Raw genomic sequence first — 26788 nt, 5'->3', positions numbered from 1 at the left:
AAAGAGAAATATAGAGAAACAACTCAACGAGTTCTGGAGTTACTTCACAAAAGAGATTGAAACTATAAAGAAGAATCAATCAGAAATACTAGAGATGAAAAATACAATGGATCAGATAAAACAGAATACGGATTCCCTGAATGCACGTGTAGACACCATAGAGGAGCAAATTAGCATAATCGAAGAGAGACAAGCTGAATGGCTCCAGACAGAGGGAGAAAGAGAATTAAGAATTAAAAAGAATATGGAAAATCTCAGAGAAATAGCAGATTCAATGAGGAAATCCAACTTAAGAATCATCGGAATTCCTGAGGGCATGGAAAAGGAAAATGGAACGAAAGGAGTGCTCAAAGAAATAATAGAAGAAAATTCCCCAAATCTAGGGGTTGAGGGAGAAATGTGTGTGGAGGAAGATTTCAGATCTCCCAGATTTGTCAATGTAAAAAGACCTACTACAAGGCACATAGTAGTAAAAATGGCAAAAATGAATGACAAAGAAAGAATACTCAGGGCAGCAAGACAGAAGAAAATAACCTACAAAGGAACTCCTATCAGACTTTCAGTGGATTTCTCTACAGAAACCTTACAAGCTAGGAGAGAATGGAATGACATATTCAAAACTTTACAGGATAAAAATCTTCAGCCAAGAATACTCTATCCAGCAGAATAAAGGGAAGGAAACCACCAAAGCAAAGATGATCTTACCACTCTAACCACAAACTCACAACACAAGTTGGAATAAGAGATGAAAATAATAATTTAGGAGGGGAAGAGGAAAGGGACTAAATCAGTCTAGGCCAAGTAAGTAAGAGACCACCAGAAAATGGACTATATTATACACGAGATTCTGAATACAAACTTCAGGGTGGCCACTAAACTAAAAAACAGAACAGAGACACAAAATATAAATAAGGAAAAATCTAAGAAACCCAGCATAAGAAATTGCAGAAGTCAATGGGTAGGCTAAAACATGCAGGATGAGAAACAAAGGTAATGCAGGAAAACCGGATAACGAGCAACAGAATGACAGCATTAAGCCCTTACGCATCAATAATCACCCTCAATGTAAATGGATTGAACTCTCCAATAAAAAGACGCAGAGTGGCAAAATGGATTAAAGAACAAGAGCCAACAATTTGTTGCCTCCGGGAAACACACCTCAGCCCCAAGGACAAGCACAGGCTCAGAGTGAAGGGGTGGAAGACAATACTCCAAGCTAATAATGAACAAAAGAAAGCAGGTGTCACAATACTTATATCAGACAAAACAGATTTCAAAATAAGGCAGGTAAAGAGAGACACAGAGGGACAATATATAATGATCAAAGGGACACTTCATCAAGAAGAAATAATGCTTATAAATATCTATGTACCCAACACAGGAGCACCAAAGTTCATAAGGCAACTATTAACAAACCTAAAAGAAGACATTAAAAATAACACAATAATGGTAGGGGACTTCAACACCCCACTCACATCAATGGACAGATCATCCATACAGAAAATCAACAAGGAAACAGTGGAGCTAAATGAAAAGCTAAAACAGTTGGACTTAACAGACATATATAGAACACTTCATCCAAAAACAGAAGAATACACATTCTTCTCAAGGGCGCATGGAACATTCTCAAGGATAGATCCTATGTTGGGAAACAAGGCAAGACTCTACAAATTTAAAATAATAACAAGCATCTTCTCCAATCATAATGCTATAAAGCTAGAAATTAATTACAAGAAAAAAGCTGAGTAAGGCACAAAGATGTGGAGACTAAACAATACACTACTGAACAAGCAATGGATCATTGAAGAAATTAAAGAAGAAATTAATACCTGGAGACAAATGAAAACGATAACATGCCTATCAACTCATATGGGATACAGCAAAAGCTGTATTAAGAGGTAAATTCATTGCAATACAGACACATCTTAACAAATAAGAAAAATCCCAAATAAGCAATCTTAAACTACACCTAACCAAATTAGAGAAAGAAGAACAAACAAAGCCCAAAGTCACCAGAAGGAGAGAAATAATAAAAATCAGAGCAGAAATAAATGCTATTGAAACAAAAAAGGCAGTGGAAAGGATCAACGAAACAAAGAGCTAGTTCTTTGAGAAAATAAATAAAATTGACAAACCCCTAGCCAGACTTACAAATAAAAAAAGGGAGGAAGCTCAAATAAACAAAATCAGAAATGAAAGAGGAGAAATAACAACAGACTCCGCAGAAATACAACAGATTACAAGAGAATACTACGAAAAACTCTATGCCAACAAAATGGATAACCTAGAGGAAATGGATAAATTCTTGGACTCCTACAATCTCCCAAAGCTCACTCAAGAAGAAGCAGACAATTTGAAGAGACCAATCACAAGGAAAGAGATTGAAACAGCAATCAAAAGCATCCCAAAGAATAAAACCCCAGGACCAGATGGCTTTCCTGGGGAATTCTACAAAAACTTTCAGAGAGGATTTAATATCTATCCTTTTCAAGCTATTCCAAAAAATTAGGGAGGACAGAACACTTCCTAACACATTCTACAAGGCCAACATCACTCTGATACCAAAACCTGACAAGGACAGCATGAAAAAGAACTACAGGCCAATATCGCTGATGAACATAGATGCAAAAATTCTCAACAAAATTTTGGCAACCCGAATTCAGCAATTCATCAAAAGGATCATACATTATGATCAAGTGGTATTCATACCAGGGCCACAGGGATGGTTCAACATCTGCAAATCAACGTGATATACCACATCCACAAACTGAGGAATAAAAACCACATGATCATCTCAACAGATGCAGAGAAAGCATTTGGCAAGATCCAACAGCCATTTATGATAAAAACTCTGAACAAAATGGGGATAGAAGGGAACTATCTCAACATAATAAAGGCCATATATGACAAACCCACAGCCAACATCATACTCAATGGGCAAAAACCGAGCGCCATCCCCCTGAAAACAGGAAAGAGACAAGGATGCCCTCTATCATCACTCTTATTTAACATAACACTGGAGGTCCTGGCCAGAGCAATCAGGCAAGAAAAAGTAATAAAAGGAATCCAAATAGGGAGGGAAGAAGTGAAACTCTCGCCATTTGCAGATGACATGATCTTATATATAGAAAACCCCAAAGAATCCATTGGAAAACTTTTAGAAGTAATCAACAACTACAGCAAAGTTGAAGGGTATAAGATCAATTTACATAAATCAGTAGCATTCCTATACTCTAATAACAAACTAACAGAAAAAGAACTCAAGAACACAATACCATTCACAATCGCTACAAAAAGAATAAAATACCTTGGGGTGAATTTAACTAAGGAAGTGAAAGACTTATACAATGAAAATTACAAAGCTTTTCTGAAAGAAATGGATGATGACATAAAGAGATGGAGAGACATTCCATGCACATGGATTGGAAGAATAAACATAGTTAAAATGTCCATTCTACCTAAAGCAATCTACAGATTCAACGCTATGCCAATCAGAATCCCAATGACATTCTTTACAGAAATAGAACAAAGAATCCTAAAATTCATATGGGGCAACAAAAGACCCTGAATGGCTAAAGCAATCCTGAGAAAAAAGAACACAGCTGGAGGCATCACAATCCCTGACTTCAAAACATACTACAAAGCTACAGTAATCAAAACAGCATGGTACTGGTACAAAAACAGGTGCACAGATCAATGGAACAGAACTGAAAGCCCAGAAATAAAACCACACATCTATGGACAGCTAATCTTCAACAAAGCAGCTGAGGGCATATAATGGAGGAGAAAAAGTCTTTTCAACAAATGGTGCTGGAAAAACTGGAAAGTCACATGCAAAAGAATGAAAAATTGACCATTCATTTTCACCATTCACCAAAATAAACTCAAAGTGGATCAAAGACCTAAAGCTGAGACCTGAAACAATAAGGCTTCTAGAAGAAAATGTAGGCAATACCCTCTTTGACATCAGTATTAAAAGGATCTTTCCAGACACCATGTCTTCTCAGAGAAGGGAAACAATAGGAAGAATAAACAAATGGGACTTCATCAGACTGAAGAGCTTCTTCAAGGCAAAGGAAAACAGGATTGAAACAAAAAAACAACCCACTAACTGGGAAAAAATATTTGCAAGTCATACATCTGACAAAGGCTTAATATCCATAATATATAAAGAACTCACACAACTCAACAACAAAAAATCAAACAACCCAATCAAAAAATGGGCAGGAGACATAAACAGACATTTCTCCAAAGAAGATATATGGATGGTCAATAGGCACATGAAAAGATGTTCATCACCGCTGATCATCATGGAAATGTAAATCAAAACTACACTAAGATATCACCTTACACCCATTAGAATGACAAAAATATCTAAAACTAATAGTAACAAATGTTGGAGAGGTTGTGGAGAAAAAGGAACCTTCATACACTGCTGGTGGGAATGCAAACTGGTGCAGCCACTGTGGAAAACAGTATGGAGATTCCTCAAAAAATTAAAAATAGAACTCCATACGACCCAGCTATCCCACTACTGGGTATCTATCCAAAGAGCTTGAAGTCAGCAATTCCAAAAGTCCTATGCACATCTATGTTCATTGCAGCATTATTCACAATAGCCAAGATGTGGAAGCAACCTAAGTCCCCATCAACAGACGAATGGATAAAGAAGATGTGGTATATATATACAATGGAACACTACTCAGCGGTAAAAAAGAAAATCGTCCCATTTGCAACAACATGGATGGACCTTGAGGGAACTATGTTAAGTGAAATAAGCCAGATAGAGAAGGACAATCTCTGTATGACTGCACTCATATGAGGAATTTAAAAATGTAGACAAAGAGAACAGATTAGTGGCTACCAGGGGAAAGATGAGGTGGCGGGTGGGCACAAAGAGCGAAGGGGTGCACCTACAACATGACTGACAAACAATAATGTACAACTGAAATTTCACAAGATTGTAACTTATCATTAACTCAATTAAAAAAAAAAATCAAATCCAGACTTGTACGGAGACTTTATTTGAAAGGTTTATTGCAAAGGGGGGGTGGGGGCAGCTATCGCAATAGGGAGAACGTGCTGACTGTAAGGTCTGTGAGTGTCTCAAGGTTGAGGCAAAAACATTTTTCTCTCATAGGGAGGAAACAAGTAGAAAGAGAGCGGCAGAAAATGGCATGAGTGGGAATGGCATGGCCAGAGAGTAGATGAGACAACATTTTCCCTGAGTCCAGCCTGTTCTCAGGAGGGGCTGTAGGCTCAGGGTGCGCCAAAGTTCAGGGGCCTGGGGGAAGGAGAAAAATCTTAAGTGAGGTTTGGTTAACAAGCAATTTGTTCCAACTGATCACTAGGAACAAGCAATTCAGCTAATCGCTTGAGGTAAAGAATGGGAATTTGGAGGGTATGTGTCTGGCCCTGTCATGAGTAAACGAGGGGGCACCCGTAAGTCTTATCTAAGCCACAGGCGGAAGGCTGGTTCTTTGCAGTAAGCTGGTTTCCACAACACAGAAGATGGGGGATTTCACTGCCTGTTTTCCAGCATCACGGGGCTCAGGTGAAATTCAACACTGCCAGTAGATAGGTTAGAGAACAAGAAAACAACAAGCACCAAAGACAAGTGTGAAAATAGAAGACGCGTTTGGTATTATTTGAGTCTCTCAAGCATAAAGGTGTGCTAGGAGATGAGAATCTGGAAATAAGAATGGTTAAAATCAAGTTTGAGACATTTGGGTGCCAGCCCACCGGGGTGAGTGATGGGCAGCTCTGCAGGTCTTACTGTGTGCATGCCTGAGCGCAGGCCTCCGCTCTGGCTGCTCAGGCCATGTCTGGGGTTTGCACAGCCAGAGTGGCTAGCTGCCTGTCGGCACCAACCGTTGGCCAGACTATGAGAGCGTGTCTGTCCCCAAAAAGTGAGCCCAGAGAAGTGGAATTTGGGAAGGTGGCTCTTGCTTCCAAGCACTCATGACAAAATGGACACTGTCCTCTCCCCAGGGCTGGTCTGCGGCTGCTTTGGGCAGCACTGGTGCAGGCGTGTGAGCAGTGACAACACGGGACATGGCGTGCTGCTGCTGAGTGGCAGAGGTGGGCAGGGACTCCAAACGTAGAGGCCTTATTTAGCATGGGCCTTCGACACTCCCCAGGTGTGAGCACTGTTGCCTATTAGAATGACAATAAGTCCTCAAAATAACAATTTTCTTTATGACCTATGCCTTGTGTGTCTTTTATAGAGCAATCCTGCCTTGTCTGTCTTTTCCTTAACATATTTTCTTTCATACCAAAAACAAGAGAAAAAAAGCCCAAAGGCTTTTTTCAGAACAGAGGAACCAGCCACTAAAGACCCAAGGGTACTAAACTGCTATGAGAAGAGGAATCCAGCCCCCCAGCAATATCAAAAATGCTGTTTTGGGGGAGAAATAAGACATCATTTTCTCACAGATCAACCATCAGAGCTGTGTGCACCTGATGGCCTTCAGGAGACCCAGAGGACCTACACGCGGTGGAAGCCACCTGAGCTAAGCAGTGAACAGACAGGACTGCCAACGCCTCACGCTCTTCCCTCTGGCTGGACCACCCTCCCCAAGCTCCCCAGGGCCCTTCCCCATCAGCACTTCCACACCAAGGGGCAAGTCTTTTCTTCCTGTCTCCCCAGTAGCTCCCTGGGGATGGGCTCCATCTTACTCCTGTGTGCCTGCTACGAAGTGGGGCCTTGATGAGGGTTTGTCATCTAGACAGAACCCAGGCCTACAACGAAGACTGGTTCAATGTTCCACTCCTGTTTATGCAGGAGAACATTAAGATAAATACACCTTAAATATTACAAATTTTTATATACAGGAATGACCATTCCCCAACAAGTCTGAAAAGCGATCTGAAAAGACCAAAAAATACATCCCCGCCTCCCTTGTTTTAAGACCCTGGATGATCCATGAAGACAGAAGCAAGCTCCTGATGCATTTTCTTCAACACACTCGGCAGCTATTGACTCTAGATCAGCTTGGCCAACGCTGGAGGGAAGGACACGGATGTGGAAAGAAAAGGTCACGTTGAAAACCCCTTTCCAACGTCAACGCTGAGCACCAGCCTTCACCAGCACGACCTGTGGACGTCACTTCCTGAAGCGCTTGAAAAGCGGGTGCACGTGCTTCGTGGCAGCCCTGCTCCGTGAGGAGTGGTACTCCATGTATACGGTGTCGTCGGCCCCAGACATGGAGCTCATTGTGCCGAAGCGCCGAGAGACCTGCCAGGGGACCCAGCCCACCATTAGTTTCCAAGGGGAAGGGCACTCCTTTTATAACATTCATAATTGTAACTTTTATAAAATTTGTAAGTTTAATAAATTTCATTAATTTTAAAATAACATTTACTGGCTACTTACCACGTCTCAGGCACTGTTCTAAGCAGTTTACACGTATTTACATGTACGAACTCATCAAATCCTCACAATCATTATAATCCTCATCTTACAGGAGAGGAAACTGAGGCACAAGACATTATGTACCTTGTCTAAGATCACACAGCTCTTAAAGAGATGGGAACTTGAACCCAGCAGTCTGACTTCAGCTTCCCTGTACTTCACCGTAATGCTACCCTGCCTCTCTTAATGACCATTTCCTAGCAAAATTTTTTAAAAGTGAGGGCAGAAGTCCCTCAGGGTCTCCTGAGACTCCACCATAGGCTTTGAATCAAGTGGAAAGCCACAAAGCCCTGGGCTTGAATCTAGGCTTTATACCTCATTGGATGACCCTGGGCAAATACTGAACGTCTGCACCCCAGTGAACTCATCTGTAAAATGGAGACAACATCATCTGCCTTGACATAGGTGGTGTGAACAGAAATTGCACAGGTCAAGGGTCGAACCCACAGCCTGGCACACCACTCACACCAGAGTACAAGTGAAACATGCAGACGGCCACTGAAGCAAGGCCTTCGACAGCCTGATTTGAGTGAGCCACTGTGAGGTGGGCCTGACTAGACGTCACCTCAGGATGCAGGCAGAGGCAGGACGTTTCCCTGGGGCTTTCACGGAGAGTGCCCAGAGGAAGACCTAGCCCCTAACTCTCAGGTGTGGGGGAAGGTCCCAGGCTGAGGGACAGCAGCACCTCCCCAGGTGACACTGCTTCTTTCTTTCCTTGTCCCAGCCACTGCTCACCTTGTGGCTCTGATACCAACTTAGTTTCAAAAGCACCTGACTAAACCGTCCCCCCCTCCTGGGAAGGGCCTGGTAAGAATTCCCATGAGAGTACTCTCATTAACTATACCATATTATATCTGCCTGGCACATGGCAGGCATTCCATAAGTATTTGCAGAATAAATGCAAAGTTGAGTATTTTCAGAGAACTCTAAATTTTTCAAAATAAGTATACAATATTAATTGATCCTCAGACCTGTCTTACAGCCTGGAAGGCTCAGCTCTATTAGTGAGGAGGAAGCTAGAGATGAAGTGACTTGCTCAAGGCCAGGAGTGGCAGCCCCACGCCCGTCACATCCCTTCCTGCGGCCACCCCAGCGAGAGCCTGGGGTCATGTTTGCCATCCTGGGCTCCAACATCAAAATGCTAACAAATACTCATGCCAGACTGCCATGCAAGCAGAGCAGGAGACCAATTACAGCCACTGTGGGCTCGGCCCTGTAAAACAAGATGCATGGAGGAAAGGATACATGCCAAAAAGTGAACAGGGGATGTTTCTATTATTCTCTTCTCTATAGTTTCCGGTGTGCCCCAAAAAATCAACTATGTGCAGGTGTGTGCGTGTCTAAGGATTCTGTCCTTCGGGAGAACTGCCATGGGGAGGCTCACCCACTCACTCACCTGGCTGGATTTGGAGCCAAATTCTCCTGCCACCACCTCTTCCTCAGCATCCAGATCAGTGGCCGCCAGGACTTTCTGTAACAGCTGCTGCTGCTCTTCCTTCGTTGAAAATGCCAACTCCTCTTCCTCCATGCCAGCAAGCTTCGTGATCACCTACAAAGCCAAAACCCCAGGCGGCGTGTCCCCTTTTGTTTTCTCTCCCTTGGCCCTATCCCACCTTCTCCTGGGTTCACTCGGTCACTTTGCCCCCACAGGCCCAGCTGAGCAGGTGGCTAACAGTGGGGAGCTCCTCTGGAACAGCCCGGAGACCAGCTTCAGGAGCCGCCTTTAACAAGGAGCTTAACTAGTACTAGTGACTGCACGGCAGGAGAGGTACAGGGAATTTCAGAGAAATCAGCTCCCGTCTCCTGGCAGCAACATGAGCACCTACAGAAGATCACTGGGGACCGTGGTGAACTTAAAACACCTATGCTGGCAGTTTTCCCATCTTGCACCAAGTCAGTAAAGGAAGGGACCAACAACGGAAAAGCACAGCCTGCTGCCCTTCGAGAAGGGCCTTCAACCTCCCGGGCTTGGCACCCAGGGCTTCCAGCAAGAGGGAGCACTTACAAACGACAGGAGGTAGAGAACGGATTGACAAGATTTTTTTAAAAGAGCAGATCCCAGCACAGTGGAGATTTGGTCATTTCTTTGGGGATAACTTCCTACAAGTCCACCCATCCCTGCAGAAAGCTGGCATTGCCGATTACGTAAGGGGAAGTTTCCCCCCCTCTAACTCATCTTGTAATTTTAATTAAAAGAACATGCCTAGAAGGGAGGATTGGCTGGGCCCTTCAGGGGGCCACAGATCGGGGCACAGATATGGGACACTTCTACCCTGGCCTGCTCACCCTCCCGGAACTCCACGGTCATGATCCTGGGCACTCTAACCCGCTGCTCTCGGCGGGTGGCGTGGGAGGCAAGGAAGGCGAGGGCAGCTCCGACCAGCACACACACGCCCAGCGCCCTCCCTCCCTCGCTCACCTTCTGAGGCGCCCAGAGCACCTCCTGCTTCAGGGTTCCTCCTGCCCTGATGAATCCCCCAGGAACTGGGAGGTAGGAATGCTGTTATTATCAGCATGTACTTTTTATAGACGGATAAAAAGGTCACAATGCAAATCCTTCGAAAAACTGTCCCAAGTGTCCCGTCCTCTAGGCCAGCATGAGAAGTCTGCAAAGCGCCCTGCCTCTGGCTAACAGAGGAGGGGTCAGACAAGCGTGTCGTCATTTCTGAGGCTGAGAACATGAACTTACCATCTGCAAACAGACTCAAGCTCGAGCGTCTGAAAAGAGAGCCTGTGAGCCTGTGCCTCTCACAGATCGAAATCCTGGGAACCGGTACATTCTAGTGAAGTCCTTTTAGTCCCTTCTTCCAGCACTCTCTACCCACCACCACAAATAAAAACCTCTGGGACACTAAATCCTGCCATAAACTTCCATTTGGAAAGAAGTCCACAGGAAAGAAAGCAAACGCCTCAGCAAGTGAACGTCAGGCAAAGAGTGAGCACTCCCCAAGCCCTTCTAACGCCTATTGCAGCACACGATGGCGCTGACGTCTGTGAGGCCCACTGAGGCATAGGTTCACCCAGTGACTAAAGGAAGAGCTCTCCCAGACACCTGGAGGGGCCCTCACTAAGGAAGCAACCCCAAGGGGCTTGGACTAACACAGTCACGGACACAGCCCCTTGGCATCTCAAGTCCTGCTAGACATTTTCCCACCAATATCTAATAAGACAACCGTAAAAAGTTAACACGCAGAGATTCCAAGCCTCTTGCTTCAGAGGCCCCATTCTTCAACCATTCACTGTAGGAAGTTGGGGGCAAGAGGGGATCCTGCACAATATTTTTCCTCAAAGCCCCCCACGATTCATGCAAAGACAAAGGGAGTCTGACACAGGGCCTCCAGTCCCCTTATGTTCTGTGCCTGCCTGAGCTTTGTCCCACGCTGGTGCTGACAGCGGCCCCCACTTCTCTTGGAGGCCTGAGTACAAAAAAGCCCTCGGTCCTATACTGACTAGGGACCAGAGAGATACATACCTTAAAGCTATAACCCTGATCTACCAAAAACCTCTGCCGCTTGGTTGAATAAGCCATTTCCTGTGTGTCCTGGGACACCAACGAGTAGAAGAAGGCATTGTACTCCTCTGCGACCATCCCTGGGGGAGAGGGCAGGAAAAAGGACATTAGCTGTTAGAATGCTAGGAACTAAGTCCAGGGCCCAAAAGCAAGTAACACAGTGAGAGCTTTGCAGTCAGGGAGGTGATCCCCCTGACTTTGCACAGACTTTATCAAAATCGAAAACTTTTGGGCTTCAAAGGACACCATCAAGAAAGTGAAAAGAAAATACACAGAATGGGAGAAAATATTCACAAACATCTATCTGATAAGGGATTTGTATCTAGGTCATAAAATTAAAACTCAATAATGAAAACACAAATAACCCAATTATAAAAAGGACAAAAGACCTGAACAGACATTTCTCCAAAGAAGATATAAAAATGACCAATGAGTACATGAAAAAAGCTCAACATCATTAGTCATCACGGAAATGAAAGTCAAAACCATAACAAGATACTACTTGGCACACGCTAGGCTGGCCAGAATACAGACGGATAATGACAGTTGTTGTCGAGGACGTGGAGAAACTGGAAGCCTCCTACGCTGCTGGTGAGCATGGAAAATAGGGGAGCTACTCTGCAAACAGCCTGGCAGTTTACTAAACGTTCAACGCAGGTAATACACGACCCAACAATTCTACTCCTAGATATACACCCAAGAGAACTGAAAACATATGTCTACACAAAATCTGCACATGAATTTCACAGCACCATTATTCTAAGTGCCAAAAAGTGGAAACGACCCAAATGTTCATCATTAGATGAATGGATAAATAAAATGTGGTATGTCTATACAGTGGAATATTATTCAGCAAAGAAAAAAAAAGAGTCAAGTATTAATACATGCTGCAACATGGATAAGCCTTTTGAAAGCAGTAGGTGAAAGAAGCCAGTCACAAAAGGCCCCAATTATGATTCCATATATATGAAATGTCTAGAATAGACACATTTAGAGAGATGAAAATAGATCAGTGGTTGCCTGGGGTTAGGGGCTGGAAGGCAAGAGGAAATGAGGAGTTACTGCTAAGGGGTAAGGATTTCTTTTTTGGGGTGGTAAGAATATTCTAAACATAGACTGTGGTGATGGTTACACAACTTTGTGAATATACTAAAAACCAATGAATTGTACGCTTTAAGTGGATCAATTGTATGGCACGTGAATTACATCTCAACAAAGCTGCTAAAAAAAAACAAACAGCTCAGAGAGAAAACCTAGAACAGAATTATCACAGAAACTAGGACAGAAACTATTTTAGCCTATGAAACCTGATCCTTCAGGATAATATGACAATTTTTGCTTCACAGTTCAAATGTCAGTAGGCTAACTGTCTGTGTACTACCTCTGAATTCAACTGTTTCCTAGTCTTATAAGAGCTCAGAGATGCAAAGGGTCAAATATCTTATATCAAACTGTTTTTTTCCTTTCAGTTTTATCAAGATAAAACTAACACACAGCACTATGTAAGTTTAAGGTGCACAGCATAATGATTTGACTTATATGTATTGTGAAATGATGACCATCATTTAGCTAACATCCATCATTTCACATTGATGCAAAAAAAAGGAAAGAAAAACACTTTTTCTTGCAATAAGAACTTCTAGGATTTACTCTTAGCAACTTCCCTATATACCATACAGCAGTGTTAACTATAGTCATCATGTTGTACATTGCATTTCCAGTACTTACTTACCTTAAAACTGAAAGTTTGTGTACTTTTTGACCACGTTCATCCAATGCCCCCACCTCCTACCTTTGATAACCAGACATTCGATCCTTTGCTGGATCCTATGACAGCTCTGTTTTTCATTTTTTGAGGAACTTCCCTACCGTCTTCCATAGTGGCTGCACTGACTTACATTCTCCCCAGCAGTGTGTGAGGGTTCCCTTCTCTCCAACACTTGTCATCTCTAGTCTTTTTGATGACAGTCATTTTAACAGGTGCAAGGGGATATCTCATTATAGTTTTGATTTGCACTTCCCTGATGATCAGTGATGTTGAGCACCTTTTTATGCGCCTGTTGGCAACTGCATATCTTCTTAGGAAAAATGTCTGCTCAGGTCCCTTGTTCATTTTTTAGCTGGATTGTCTTTTTGCCATTGAGCTGTATGAGTCTCATATTTTGGATATTCACCCCTTATGAGATATATGATTTGAAAATATTTTCTCCAATTCCACAGGTTGTCTTTTCATTTTGTCGATCATTTCTTTTGCTGTGCAGAAGCTTTTTAGTTTGATACAGTCTCACTTATTTATTTTTTATTTTGTTGATTCTGCTTTAGGTGTCAAATCCAAAAAAATCATCACCACGACTGACGTCAAGGAGCTTTTTTCCTGTTTTCCTCTAGAAGCTTTATGGTTTCTGGGCTTACATTTAAGTCTTTAATCCACTTCAAGTTAATTTTTGTGAGTGGTGTAGCACATAGAGGACCAGTTTCATTCTTGTACATGTGAATATCCAATTTTCCCAGCATCATTTACAGAAAAGACTGTCTTTTCTCCATTGAGTATTCTTGGCTCCCTTGTCAAATTCTAGCTGACTTTACATGCATGGATTTATTTCTGGGCTTTCTGTTCCATTGGTCTATATGTTTTTATGCCAGTACCATACTGTTTTGATTACTACAGCCTTGTAATATAGCTTGAAATCTTGAAGTGTGATGCGTCTCATTTTGTTCTTCTTTCTCAGGATTGCTTTGGCTCTCTGGGGTCTTTTGAGGTTCCACCTAAATTTTAGGATTGTTTTTTCTACTTCTGTAAAAAATATCATTGGGGGGCCGGGCTGGTGGCATAGCAGTTAATTGCGCACATTCCACTTCAGCAGCCCAGGGTTCGCCGGTTTGGATCCTGGGTGTGGACGTGGCACTGCTTGTCAAGCCATGCTGTGGCAGGTGTCCCACATATAAAGTAGAGGAAGATGGGCACAAATGTTAGCTCAGGGCCAGTCTTCCTCAGCAAAAAGAGGAGGATTGGCAGCAGATGTTAGTGCAGGGCTAATCTTCCTCAAAAAAAAAAAAGTCATTGGAGTTTTGATAGGGATCACACTGAATCTACAGATGGCTTTAGGAGTATGGAGATTTTAACAATATTAATAATTATTCCAATCCATGAACATGGGATACCTTTCCATTTATTTGTGTTTTCTCTGATTTCTTTCATCAACATCTTGTAGTTTTCAGTGTAGCCATCTTTTTTTTTTAGGAAGACTAGCCCTGAGCTAACTACTGCCAGTCCTCCTCTTTTTTTGCCGAGGAAGCCTGGCCCTGCGCTAATATCCGTGCCCAGCTTCCTCTACTTTATATGTGGGATGCCTACTACACCATGGCATGCCAAGCGGTGCCATGTCCGCACCTGGGATCCGAACCAGTGAACCCCAGGCTGCTGAGAAGCGGAACGTGTGAACTTAACCGCTGCGCCACCGGGCCAGCCCCTCAGTGTAGCCATTTTAATCTTCTTGGTTAAATTTATTCCTAAGTATTTTATTGTTTTTGATGTTACTATAAATGGGATCATTCTACTTCTTTTTCAGATGACTTGTTGTTAGTGTATAAAAGTGCTACTATTTTTGTATGTTAATTTTGTATCCTGCTACTTTACTCAATTTCTTGATTAGATTTAGCAGTTTTTTGGTGGAGTCTTTAGGGTTTTCTATGACAAAATCATGTCGTCTGCAAATAGAGACAATTTGACTTCTTTCTTCCCCATGCTGTTGCCTTTATTTATTTTTCTTGCCTGACTGCTTTGGGTAAGACTTCCGGTACTATGTTGAATAGGATTTTTCACATGATTTTTCTCTTTAATTTTATTAATGTCATGTATCACACTTACTGATTTGCATATGTTAAAACCATCCTTGCACCCCAGGGATAAATCCCACTTGATCATGGTGAATAATCCTTTTAATGTGCTGTTGAATTTGGTTTGCTAGTATTTTATTGAGAATTTTTGCATCTACATTCATCAGGGATATTGGGCTGTAATTTTCTTTTCTGTAGTGTCCTTTTCTGGCTTGACTATCAGGCTAATGCCGGCCTTGTAAAAAGAGTTAAATAGTATTTTAAAAAAACAAAGTGCTAATCAAATGCAAAGGGGTTTTTAAATTAGATTTTTTTTTTTAAAGCAGTGACGAGTAAGGAATCAGTAATGAATTATTCTCAAATATACTAGTCAGATTATATTCTTGACAGTTTATAAAAGCCACAATTTATCCAGCAGCCTACTATATTCTCTTATCTAAGTCTCTTTCCTCACAGTAGTCCTGGAGAATAGGATGGTCACTCCCACTCTGGATGGGAAACTAAGGCTCAGAGGGGCAAATTACTTGCCCAAGTTCACACAGTTGGTCTGTGGGACCCAAGTCTATGCTTGCTATTTCTACTAACTCGCCCTGTCTCCATTTTAAACACAATCAATTAGTTGCTTCTTAAACATACTTGAATACAGTATAATTCCAACATGGACTCACTAATCTTGTCATTTTCAAACATCCTAGCAGTCCAGATACCTCCTAAGATGAGTAAATTCCTTGAGGACAGGACCTAGGCCCTTGTCTTAGGACCTGCCTGGTCCCAGGAGGATGCCACCTCTTAGCAGCAACATCAGGCCCTGCCCGCAGTTGAGTCTGGACCCTTCCACCACAGTTAACCAGCAGAGACTGCATGCTTCTCTTTTCCTCATTCACTGAGCTCGTGACACCCCTGCCACAAGCTGCCACTCAGGGCACCACCCTTCATAGGTTATGAGTGGCATCCATCTTGTGGCTGCCTAAGCTGTTCCTGCCAAGCCCTCTCCTTACTCCTGACTCAAGGTCCAGGACACAGCTGCCAGCACCTATGCTTCCACCGGTGGCTCAGCTCAGCTTTGTCCCTTCTATGTCTATACCATTAAGTACTGCTCTCCTGGCTCCTCTTACAAGTGCTCCACTTAGAGGACATGTGCGTGAATTCTGGGCCATGGAAAACACCCACATGTTCACCTCCAAAGCATGAGAAATAACAAGGGCCAAGGAGACCTTGGTCCTTGCTTTGGGACCCCCTCCCTTCAGCGTCTACCTAGCCCGGGAGCACAAGCTCACCGTCACGAACACACAGGCAGCTTAACCCAACCCTCTTCCTAACCGAAGCAGTTCAACAGGAGAGACCTCCCGGAGCAGAAGGGAGAAGGCCACCTTTACCTTTTTTGGCTCGGAGCACTCGCCCCAGCCTCTGGGCTTCCTGCCGCCGGGAACCACCGTGAGATGAAATCTGAATGAGAACATTGGCCTCTGGTAGATCAAACGATGTGTCACCCACCTACAGAAATGAAGCAGCTGTGAGTTTGGGAAGGTTTTTATATAAGACAAAAAAGAAAAAAATCAACTGGCCTCAAATCTAAATAAGCTCTGTAGATAATGTAGAAAAACAATCACCAGCCTATTCGCTCTGTACCAGGGTCCTTTGGATCGGGCAGGCCTTGAGCACCTAGTGTGGATTCTCCTGAGAGCTGCCCTAAAGAAGCCATCAGGACCATAGCAGGACCAGCTCCCTCAGTAACATTCCCAGAGCAGGCTGCTGGGGCCCAAAGACAAGAGGGCCCTATCAAGAGAGACGCTCTGTGAGTGATTTTTTGCTACAGAAACAGGTCTGCACAAAATTATCCACACTCTTAACTGGAGGCCATTGAGACCAGCAGCATGTACGGGACACGTGACCTGGTAGGAGCCACCGCCTGCACTGGGCTGGATTCTGACTCAGGATAGCTGCCTCAGCTTGCAGGCTCCAATTGTCAAGGTTCCCAGCCACAGACATCACAGTTAGGTACTTACTGACCTAGCCACGACCACTTTATAGGTAAATCTCATTTCCTTTGGGCTTTGGGTCTGTTCTAAACCGTTGGGTCACAGCAACCAAGTGCAAATTAAAACCATCACCGAGATGGGCCCATGTGAGTCTGCATTGTGCTTACAATCAGGACCAACCACCAAGGCACACCAGGAACCAGGACAAAGGCTGCCCATGACCTGCAGGAATCTGCAACTCCACAAAGAGAACTGCATCCAAACGCCTACTTTGCCAAAGTAGGTAATGAACTTGTATAAAGAAAATACAACTTAAAATTCCCGTATCCCAAAAAGAGGTGGGAAAAACTACAAAGCAAAAGGACTTTATAGGTTACATTAAATACATTAAATGTACATTAAATACATTAAAACACTACATTAAATGTTTAATACATTAAAACATTAAATACATTAAAACCCTAAATCTGCTTCTCCCACTACCCAACAGGCAGCATTCCCCTGCCCCCAGATATTGGACACATGGGAATGACAACTACACATGACGTTCCTTCATCAAACACCAATTCACTGCCCTGAAAACATACAGTGTCCCCAGGCCCTGGAGTTACTGGGGCCTCACCACCACCCTGCATGCCACACAGACCTTGGAGATGAAGATGGTGTTGATTTTGGGGTTGTGCTTGAAATTCTGGAGAATCTGCATCCTTTCTCCCTGGGATGTAGGACCATAGATATAGGGTCTAGAGAAGAACAGAGCTGTGTTAGAAAGACCACAGAATCACTCCTCAATTATCCTGAAAGCACGTCAGAAAGGGAGCTCCAGCAAGGTTTCTCTCTCCCCCAGGAAGCTCTGTGTGATGCAAGAATATCAGGAGGAGACCCAAAAAGTGAGTGGTTACAGACCCTCCCCACCTTCCTTCTACAACTCACACACAGCCCACCTCTTCCCCGCCAAGCTGAAGTTCAGGTCAGCACTCTCTTCAGGATTCCCTCCTTTATTGTTTTCTTTGCTTTTGGACTGGGTTCTTGTCTGCTTCAAAATTTCTCACTCTAAGCTTAGTGTCTACACAAGGAGGATCCCTTGCATTTCGTGAAACCCAATGGGAGTGGGGAAGAAAACATTGTTATTTGCAAACAAAAGTTTGGAAGCAACTGTTTCCTAACGAAACAGGTACCCTCCAAGAAAGGAGCAAAAGAGCCCATTCCAGACTGCTCTTCGCTGACCTCCTGTAACACTAAGTTCAAACACTTCTCTTTAATTTCCAGCTCTCTGCCGAAGGGCACAACCCTGTCTGATGACCTCACTGCTTATCACCTCTTGGCATCTGGCAATGCCACTCCTCTACCTTTCTTAGAATTTCCTGATTTTTCTAGCTTCCCAAAGGTCAGTAATAACAGTGACGATGACAATGACAACAATGACAATGAAGACAGCTACCAAGTATGCAGGGGTTACCCATGTCAAACCCCAAGCTGGGTATCACATTGAAAAAACTCCATCTGTCCCTGTCCGTACTCCTCACAAGTGTAAAAGGTAGGTCTCACGTTCCCAATCTCCACCTGAGGAGCTGAGGCTCAGGAGCATGTGGAGGCTGCACCAAGTGCGGGTGGGCCAGCGCACAGGCTGCCCCAGGGCAGCACCCGAGGGAGGCCCGGGAAGCACTGCTTTCGATACTGCACACAGCACTTTCCAGCACTGTGCCACACCTGGTCACACTGTACCCGAGAGAGCAAACCCCTGCCTGTGGGGAAGCCGGAGCCCCCAACCACTCAAGCCTGTTCTACGAGTGTTCAGGGCACCACACCAATCATTATTTTCGAAGTGTGTCATTCTGTGAAGGTGGTCATGAAACTCACTCTTCAGAACAGCCTCTCTCTCAATACCCAGGTTGTCAGGTGGTTCTTTTCCTCCTCCCCCATCATCAGGACAAACTCTTCACACAATGGTGAGCCCTCAGTTTCTGAAGCTTCCCCCATACAGGAAATGAGACAGAAGGCAACCATCCTCCAGAGAGAGAACCTGACACCTGGTGAACACTTACTAGATGCCAGGCATGAGAATCCTGTGAGGGAGGTGGTGGTAACTCCATGTGACAGAAGAGCAAAAGGAGGTTCAGAGAGGTAAACAACTTTCCCTAGGTCACACAGCTAACAAAAGGAGGAGCTGGGAGTCAAATCCAGTGTGTCTGCCGCCAAAGGTGATGTTCTGCCCACTACCCCACACTACCAAATAACCCAAAGAATCTCTCCTGCATAGTCCTTCAGTGACACCTATTCCTAGAAAGGAAGGCCGGGACGAACCAGGAGCTTGGAGGCTCCCCGCCACACACCAGTCCAAAGCTACAGAAGACAGCAATACCCAGGATCCAGAGGATCATTGTAAAGCCAGAAAACAAGACAAACAAAAACACTTCACACAGTTAAAGGCCAGAAGTATAAAACCAGTCATAAGTAAAAGTTGCAATTATCATTCTAGCATCAATAAGAGAGCCACAACCCGCTGCCCTTCACTGTGCCAAACTGGCTCAGATTCAATAGTCCCAGGCAAGGGAATGCCCCACCCAGGCAGATGCTCAGGCTATAACCAAGAGACGCGCCTCAGGGGGTTTGAATGTGGGTGTGGGGAAGGCCACTTGCGGGAGGCCCCAGGAAGACTCTGGAGGGAGTCCTGGAACGGGAGGGGGAAGAGGAATGGAAGATGGTTCTTAATACGACACAATAAATATATGCATTATCTTGTTGCCCCTCTTGAATCAACAGCAATGTGACAGTAAAAGATTAAAAAGACACAAACCCACAAGGGCAAAGAGAAAAGGAGAAAAGTAACAGCAGAATAGAAAAGTGACTAACATTGCGGAAGTCGAAAAGCAGATGGATGCGGCCATGGTAACTGAGCTAGTAACTGAGAAAAAGCAGAAGCCCAAGCCAGCAGGAGGGAAAGCCAATACAGAACAAGCCAATTTTCTATGCAGAACACAGAAGGGTTCAGGAACTAGTCACTAGTTTCCCAGAAGGTGGGTGGTGGTGCAGGATCACAGACAGATGGGCTGGCAGAGTATCTGTATGAGGAGCAGGGTCAGAACATGTCTCTCTAGCATGCTCTGGCACGCCTCCTAGCAGCCAGGCATGCCTCCTCCCACCTGCCAGAAAGCTGGAGGCTTATCTTCCAGACTCTAAACAGGAGGGTGGTACTTACGGACCTCAGGCAGAGCTGAGGGCAAAAACGAGACTACAAATGAAGATGGAGGAGACGCTCTGCCCCGTCCCCAGCCACACATGCTGGGAGTCAGGGACCAGAAGATACCTCTCTGGAGAAACTGTCCAGCCCAAGAGAAAGGACCTAGAGATACTGGCATCTGGCAACCTCTTGACAAAATAGCCAGATCCCTGTCTGAGCACACTGTGGTGAGGTCCACAGGCCGGCAAACCCGCTAAGCAATACAGAAAGGCCCATCATATTTTCAGTGACCAACTCACAAGAAAATACAGCAAGGATTACCAAAAATCAGAAGAGGGGCCCTAAAGACAGAGGTGGAACAATCAAAACAAAAAAAACGGAAGAAAAGAGACAGTGTGGGGAACAGAAGAAAGCTTCAAAGGCTTCAAGCGCCTCAGAGAAGACACCGTACTCACGAAACAAGAAGAGTTAGCAATTAAGAACTCTTGGAAATTAACAAAAGCTTCACTAAAAGGACTGGAAGACAAAGGGATAAAAATATAGGAGAAAAAAGATGAGAAAATTAGAAAGCTGTTCAGAACATCTAACATCCGACAAGCAGAGATTCAAAAGAGAGAGCAGAGAAAACAGAGACGATGAGGAACAAAGGAAAAACAAAGAAATTCTCAGAATTGAAGAACACGAGTTTCCAGATTGAAAGGGTCCACCGAGTGCCCATTACAATGAAACAAAAAAGACACCATTTTGACACTGAAAAAAAGATACACTGTTTTGAAATTTCCAAAAACAAAAAAAGATCCTCAAAACTTCCCGAGAGAAGGAAAACACACGACCAGCATGACCACAGACCACGTCCAGAGAGGAATCAGAAAGGCATCAGACTTCCAAGCAGCTGCACTGGAAGCCCCGAGAAAACTGAGCCCTGCCTTTAACACGCCAAGGTCCAGCCTGATCAAGCGTGAGGTTGAACAAACACATCTGCAAGCAAAGTCTTCAAAAATTTTCCTCCCACAGACCTTCTCCCAGGAGTCTAGTGGAGGACGTGCTCCATCAAAATGAGTGACCGAGAAAGAGACCTGAGACACGGAAACAGGGCCCCCGACACAGGGAAGAAACACAGGGATTCACAGGGTGATGTCCGAGGGAAAGCAAAGGTGACAGCTGGGCAGGATCCTAAGTCCTAGAGAGCAAGCAGGCCAGAGCAGAGCAGGAGGCGGAAGCACTGGTGGAGATACGTGCTGGGGGGGATCCCACCAGGGAAAGAAAGAGAAAAGGAATTGAGAGGTTACCTGACGGGTCTGACCGTACTGAGACTTTATGGTGCAGGAAGAGTCTGAAGAGGAGTAATCATGAGTGCATAGAAAACCCAGCAAAAGCACTGACAAGGCAATTATTAACTCCAGGAAAAACAAACGTTTACAGAGAAGAAAATGTAATCATACTACCCTACAGGCCTTGGCTTGAAGAATATACAGTCAAAATAATGTAACACTGAATACTAACTTAACCCCAAACAGCCTGGGAGGATGGGGGGAGAGGGGTGGGAAGCAGTGTATGTAAGAGAGCTAAATCCTCAACTACTGGAGTAGAAAGTTAACAGGCAATTTCTACAATTAGTCAAGAAGTTGCTATATAAGTTATTACTTAGAAATACGAAGGTAAACAGAGAAAAAGTTGGAAGTGGCTGCATTTGGGGAACAGGAATTTGTGGGTTCCTGTTCAAGGAATTGCTGTTTCTCATAGTAATCTGCTACTTTGATAAAAAATAAAATATTTCCTAAATTAAAAAACATACAATTTTAGAAACCTGAGAAACACTGAGTCTCAGTTTTCTCATCTATAAATGGGAATAACACAAGGAGCTCGTGAGGCTGAGGTGAGGATTAAATCAAAGCGTGCTAAAGAGAAGCTGGCCTGTACCCATGCCTCCCCTGCATCCCTATCCCACAGGAAGAATTAAGGCCCGTCTCCGCAGAGGAGCTTGCCTTCTGCTACATTCAGAGCACCTGACGCCTCGCTTCGCTGTAGCAGGGAGCCAAGTCTCTTCTTCCTTACTTGGCAGGGGATTTACAAGAGTCAGGTTTAAACGCAGGTATCTGGGGGGCGGTACAGGCTGGTGAGGACTCTGGTGTTTCCTGAGAAGCTCTTTCTAGATGCAGGACCATACCTGGGATGCTGGCCCAGCCTGCCTTGCCTTCCTGGCCTCTGGCCCATACAGTCTGACCTCGTCTCCACCCAGTGTTCACTAGGGATGAAATCCAGATGCCAACTCGTGCCTACCTTTGGAGCCCAGCTCCAAAGCAGCACAACTCTAACCTGCTGCCTGGGCTCAGGGTGACCAGGCTTCCTTTCTATGTGCTCTAACCTCTGACTCAGACCACCCACTCCTCTCTCTCACCTGGTTCCTGCAACTGGGGCCACAGAACCACACCTTTAGATCCTAAGAAGTTCCTAAGGCCTTCGAGAAAAAAGCAGGCACCTTCTGCATCCTCACAGGGAGAAGATAAATGGCTTTGGAGGTACTCCAATTTCTCGATTCTTACTTGTTCAGCCGAATGGCATATTCCTTCAGGGCGAACACGTTGTCAGCAAATACAATAATCTTGTCATTCCTCCTTTCATGAAACTTGATCAGAAACTGGCAAGCTCTGAATTTGTTGGGGTTCATGGTGTACAGCAAGATTCGCTTTTTGGTTTTGATTGCCACATACTCCCGGTAAAACTCAGGAGACATCGGGCACCAGACCTGTGATGTAGTGAGAACCAGCACTCAGTTTGCAAGCTTAAACATCACACAATTGGCAACTTTCGAAGACCATTCATTTAGCAGTATTAGCTTTAAAACAAATCAAAAAACCAACGGCATGTGAATTGTCTCAATAAAACTGTAAAAACACAAACAAAAAAACACAAGACCTAAGAGCTAATGCTGAACTAGGACACTCAAATGTTAATCAGTTAACTAAGATTTTTCAACGATATCAATATCTAGAGAATTATTTTCACACCAGCTCCAAGTGAGGGAAACCAGATTCTCCACCAGTGAAGCAGCACCTCCTCCCGTTCAGATCACACCTCCACACACGAGTCGACACACAGCACTGCTACCGAGGCTGCACACAGTGCCGAGCTCTGTCTGCTGAGTGAGCCTCCTCGTAATGACACCCTAGAGTAACAAACACACTAAGCACCCAGATGTTGGTTTTTAAATTACATTCTCTACTAAAAATGCTCCATGCAGAAACAGTTGATTCCAGGGCCAAGGGAGGGAAAGTACCAGAGGAGCCAGAAATATTTTGCTGTGTCAGAAAGCAAGGAAGTACTCAAAAGATGATGGCAACCCATCAAATGGACATAGAAGCCAGCTTGAAGGTAGTCCCACTGGTCACATCTGAGATAATTACAGCATCCAAAGAAGAATGACAGCAACACTCCTGAGGGCCTCCTCTGTGCTAGGCCTGTGCTTGGGCTACTGACAAGCTAAAAGAAGCTCGGGCAAATGTACTTAGGTGCCCTGACTTCTAAAGGTCTCAAGGCTGTGTAGAGACAAGAAGGACCCTCTGGGAACTCTGCGCTGGAACAGGCCACAAGCCTGCACTGACGGGCTCTGAGAGTTTGGTTGTGACCAGTGCCACTTCTGTGTGATCATCACAGACCATTTCTGCACACTGCCACCACTGTAGAGTTAGCTGCCATCTCTATATGCCAAATTCTGTGCTGAGCTCAAATTCAGAGGTTTTTGTTATGTTTTCTAGTTCCCTCTGGGCCATATCCTATTATGACTTTTAGAGTTCCTAGTTCTTTATAGCCAAACCAACTCTTTTTTCCCAGTAATATTTTTAAAATCTTGCATTTCACAGAATATGAAACACAAATGGCCAAAAACATGCAAAAAGATTCTCAATGTCATTAGTAACCAGGACAACAAAAAACAAGACCAAAGGAATACAATTTCACACTTATTAGGTTAGCAAAAATCAAAAGAAAAAAATTCAATATTAGATGTTAGAAGAAATGTGAAGCAACCTCACTCACTCTTGACGAGTGTTAACTGGTACAATCACTTTACAAGGCAGTTTTCTGCGCCATGACTAGCAAGTGAACATCCACAGAGCCCCTGACCCACAAACGCTCCTTCTAGGTGTACCTGCCAGAGCACTGGCCTTCAAACTGGGATCGCTTCACGTCAGGAGCTAAATATTCACACTCATGAACACAGTTTTAGCAAACAACATATAACCTTAATACATACTACGCATTCTGGCAGATTCTATCCTATCATGGTCACGACCCACTGAAGTGACGTCACCACCTACTATGGGGGTCACAGTCCACAATGTGAACAACACTGCTTTAGACAAACTGACACAGGGCCCCAGGAAACAGATGCAAAAGGATTGGCAGCAATATTTTCATAATAGTGAAAAAACAAAGCCCCAAATTTATAGAGACAGAAAATAAACCAGTGGCTGCCTAGGGCTGGGAGGAGAAGGGATTCATTACAAATGGGCATTAGGGAACTTTTCAGGGTGGTGGAAACAAACGTTTGAAAACTAGATTGTGGGGAAAGCTGCACAACCCTTTACGTTTAGTAATATCAGAGAAGTCATAAATCACAGTATTTAGTTAAAACAGGCGAATGTTATAGAATGTAAACTATACCTTGATAAAGCTATTAAAAAAATAACTTAGCCCAAATGTCTGTCAACATTAGAAAAGATTTTATTTCTCCTGCTGTATAATACTCCATTATACATCAAACTGCGGTATTTTCGTACAATGGAATTCTACAGAGCAATTCAAAGGAATGAACTACAGCTATGCACATAATCAGAAAAACATGGGGGCAGCCCAGTGGCATAGTGGTTAAGTTCACATGCTGCATAGTCCACTTAGGCAGCCTGGGGTTCATGGGTTTGGATCCCAGGCGTGGACCTACACACCACTCATCAAGCCACACTGTGGCAGTGTCCCACATACAAAAAATAGAAGAGGCCAGCCCAATGGCACAGCAGTTAAGTGCACACATTCCACTTTGGCAGCCTGGGGTTTGCCAGTTCTGATCGCGGGTGTGGACATGGCACCACTTGGCAAAGCCGTGCTGTGGTAGGCGTCCCACATATAAAGTAGAGGAAGATGGGCACGGATGTTAGCTCACGGCCAGTCTTCCTCAGCAAAATGAGGAGGACTGGCAGCAGTTGGCTTAGGGCTACTCTTCCAAACAAACAAAAAAAAAAATAGAGGAAGAAGCACAATTGTGAGCTCAGTGACAATCTTCATCAAGCAAAAAGAGGAAGACTGGCAACAAACGTTAGCTCAGGGCTAATCTCCCTCATCAAAAAAAAAAAAATAAAAATACATTAGGCAAGGAATAGAAATACTGACCAAAAGACAGAAGTCATACGAGAACATATATAACCTGATTCTATTTACATATACATAAAGAAAAAAAGGCAAAGCTAAACGACATATGTTTAGGGAACTATAAATAGGAAGTAAAATAACCGAGAAAAGAAGAGAATGACAAACCTAAGTCCAAGATGGTGGTTAGCCTGGCAGGGGCTGGGGGTGGAGCCCGAGGGCCCGAGGCCGCACAGGCTCTGCAGTGCCCTTTCTTAAGATGGGGGTGATGATGAAGATGCAACTAAGGGGTACGGAAGCTTTTTAACAGAGCAAGTCTACCTGCACAGGTTCTGGGCCCACACTCACCTTTACCCAAGTGAACCCTTTCTGCCCTTTCAGGACAAAGGCCACCCTAATCTAGCCACTGAGTGACGGTCATTTTATGGCGCCAAAAAGGATTTTTGTTGTTTCTTCTGAGAAGACTTACCTTGAACATGTATCTTTAATACATACCTGTGCAGGTATCTGTTACAGAACAGCAGAGGGAAAATGCATTCTTAGAAATAAAATCATCAAGCCCACAGGTGCCTTCTTGGGGCATCAAAACCAACAGGCTTCGGCACTGGGGGTGGCCTGGGTGATTGCCCACACAGATATACTCAAGAATCCCTCAGGGGTGAGGGTGGGCAGGAGCACCCTGAGGTGCTCACTCCCAGAAAGGAGGAAGAGCATGGGCTTTGGAGCCCAGCCAGCCTGAATTAGGATCATGACTTTACCACTTGCCAACTGCGTGCCCTGAACAAAAGATTCTGTTTCACTGTCCAGGAAGTGGTAGAACACTGCCCACCTCAGCGGGGCACTGAGGGCACTGCGTGAGGGGGCAGCACGTGTGCTCAGGTCTTGACCTGTCCATCTGCCCATGAGGAATTCACCTGACCCGTTTCCCCTTAACCAGGAAAGAGTCTCTCCCTTGGAGACTATGCCAGGAAGGGGACAGCTACCTCGGCGCACTGGACTTTGGCGATGTAGCCGTTGTTCTGCAGCTCCATCCAGTTGGCTTCATAGAGCTTAGGCCCAATCAGAAAATTTAAGTCAACAATTTTGTCATCTTCCCGCACGAGGGTTGCGGTCAAACCCAGCTTGCAGTGGGCCTGCACGATGGTGAGCACCCGTCGGAACATCTTGGCTGGGGAAACAATCAGTGCATTCACATTGTCACTTTTTTAAATGCTCAAGTACCACACACAGCCTGTGATCTAACACCGGCCCATGACACTACATGGGCTACCCCATGGGGTCTCCAAATCACAGGAACCTGGCTCCAGAGAAGAATGACTAGGCGAGAACACTTCATCATCACTTTTAGACCTGTTCAAAAGAAGGACGAAAAGGAGGACAAGAGGGGGAGATGGCTTTAAGGAAGCTCCAAGTTAGCGAACCCCAGCATTCTCCTCATAACAGCTTAGCTATCAGCTGGAGCACAAATGGTAATTTGAAATATGATCTACAACACTTAAAATGCC

General features: G+C 44.4%; 1 protein-coding gene across 1 annotated transcript in view; it reads right to left on the bottom strand.

Moving 5' to 3' along the window:
- Nucleotides 1–5015: 5015 nt before the first annotated feature.
- Nucleotides 5016–26788, bottom strand: part of ERCC3 (ERCC excision repair 3, TFIIH core complex helicase subunit) — a 33085-nt gene continuing 11312 nt past the window's right edge. Inside the window, exons 9-15 of the mRNA XM_046658265.1 lie at nucleotides 26267–26451; nucleotides 22466–22668; nucleotides 17388–17484; nucleotides 16139–16256; nucleotides 10887–11005; nucleotides 8811–8963; nucleotides 5016–7237 (exon numbers count right to left, since the gene is read on the bottom strand). Of these exons, the coding sequence (XP_046514221.1) occupies nucleotides 7106–7237; nucleotides 8811–8963; nucleotides 10887–11005; nucleotides 16139–16256; nucleotides 17388–17484; nucleotides 22466–22668; nucleotides 26267–26451 (1007 nt within the window). The 3' untranslated portion in view covers nucleotides 5016–7105. The remainder of the gene's footprint in view (nucleotides 7238–8810; nucleotides 8964–10886; nucleotides 11006–16138; nucleotides 16257–17387; nucleotides 17485–22465; nucleotides 22669–26266; nucleotides 26452–26788) is intronic.

The sequence above is a fragment of the Equus quagga genome, chromosome 4, assembly GCF_021613505.1.
Source record: "Equus quagga isolate Etosha38 chromosome 4, UCLA_HA_Equagga_1.0, whole genome shotgun sequence".
In the NCBI taxonomy this organism is placed as follows: Eukaryota; Metazoa; Chordata; class Mammalia; order Perissodactyla; family Equidae; genus Equus; species Equus quagga.
The sequence above is the reverse complement of the archived record's forward strand: the minus strand, read 5'-3'. Positions and strand labels throughout refer to the sequence as shown.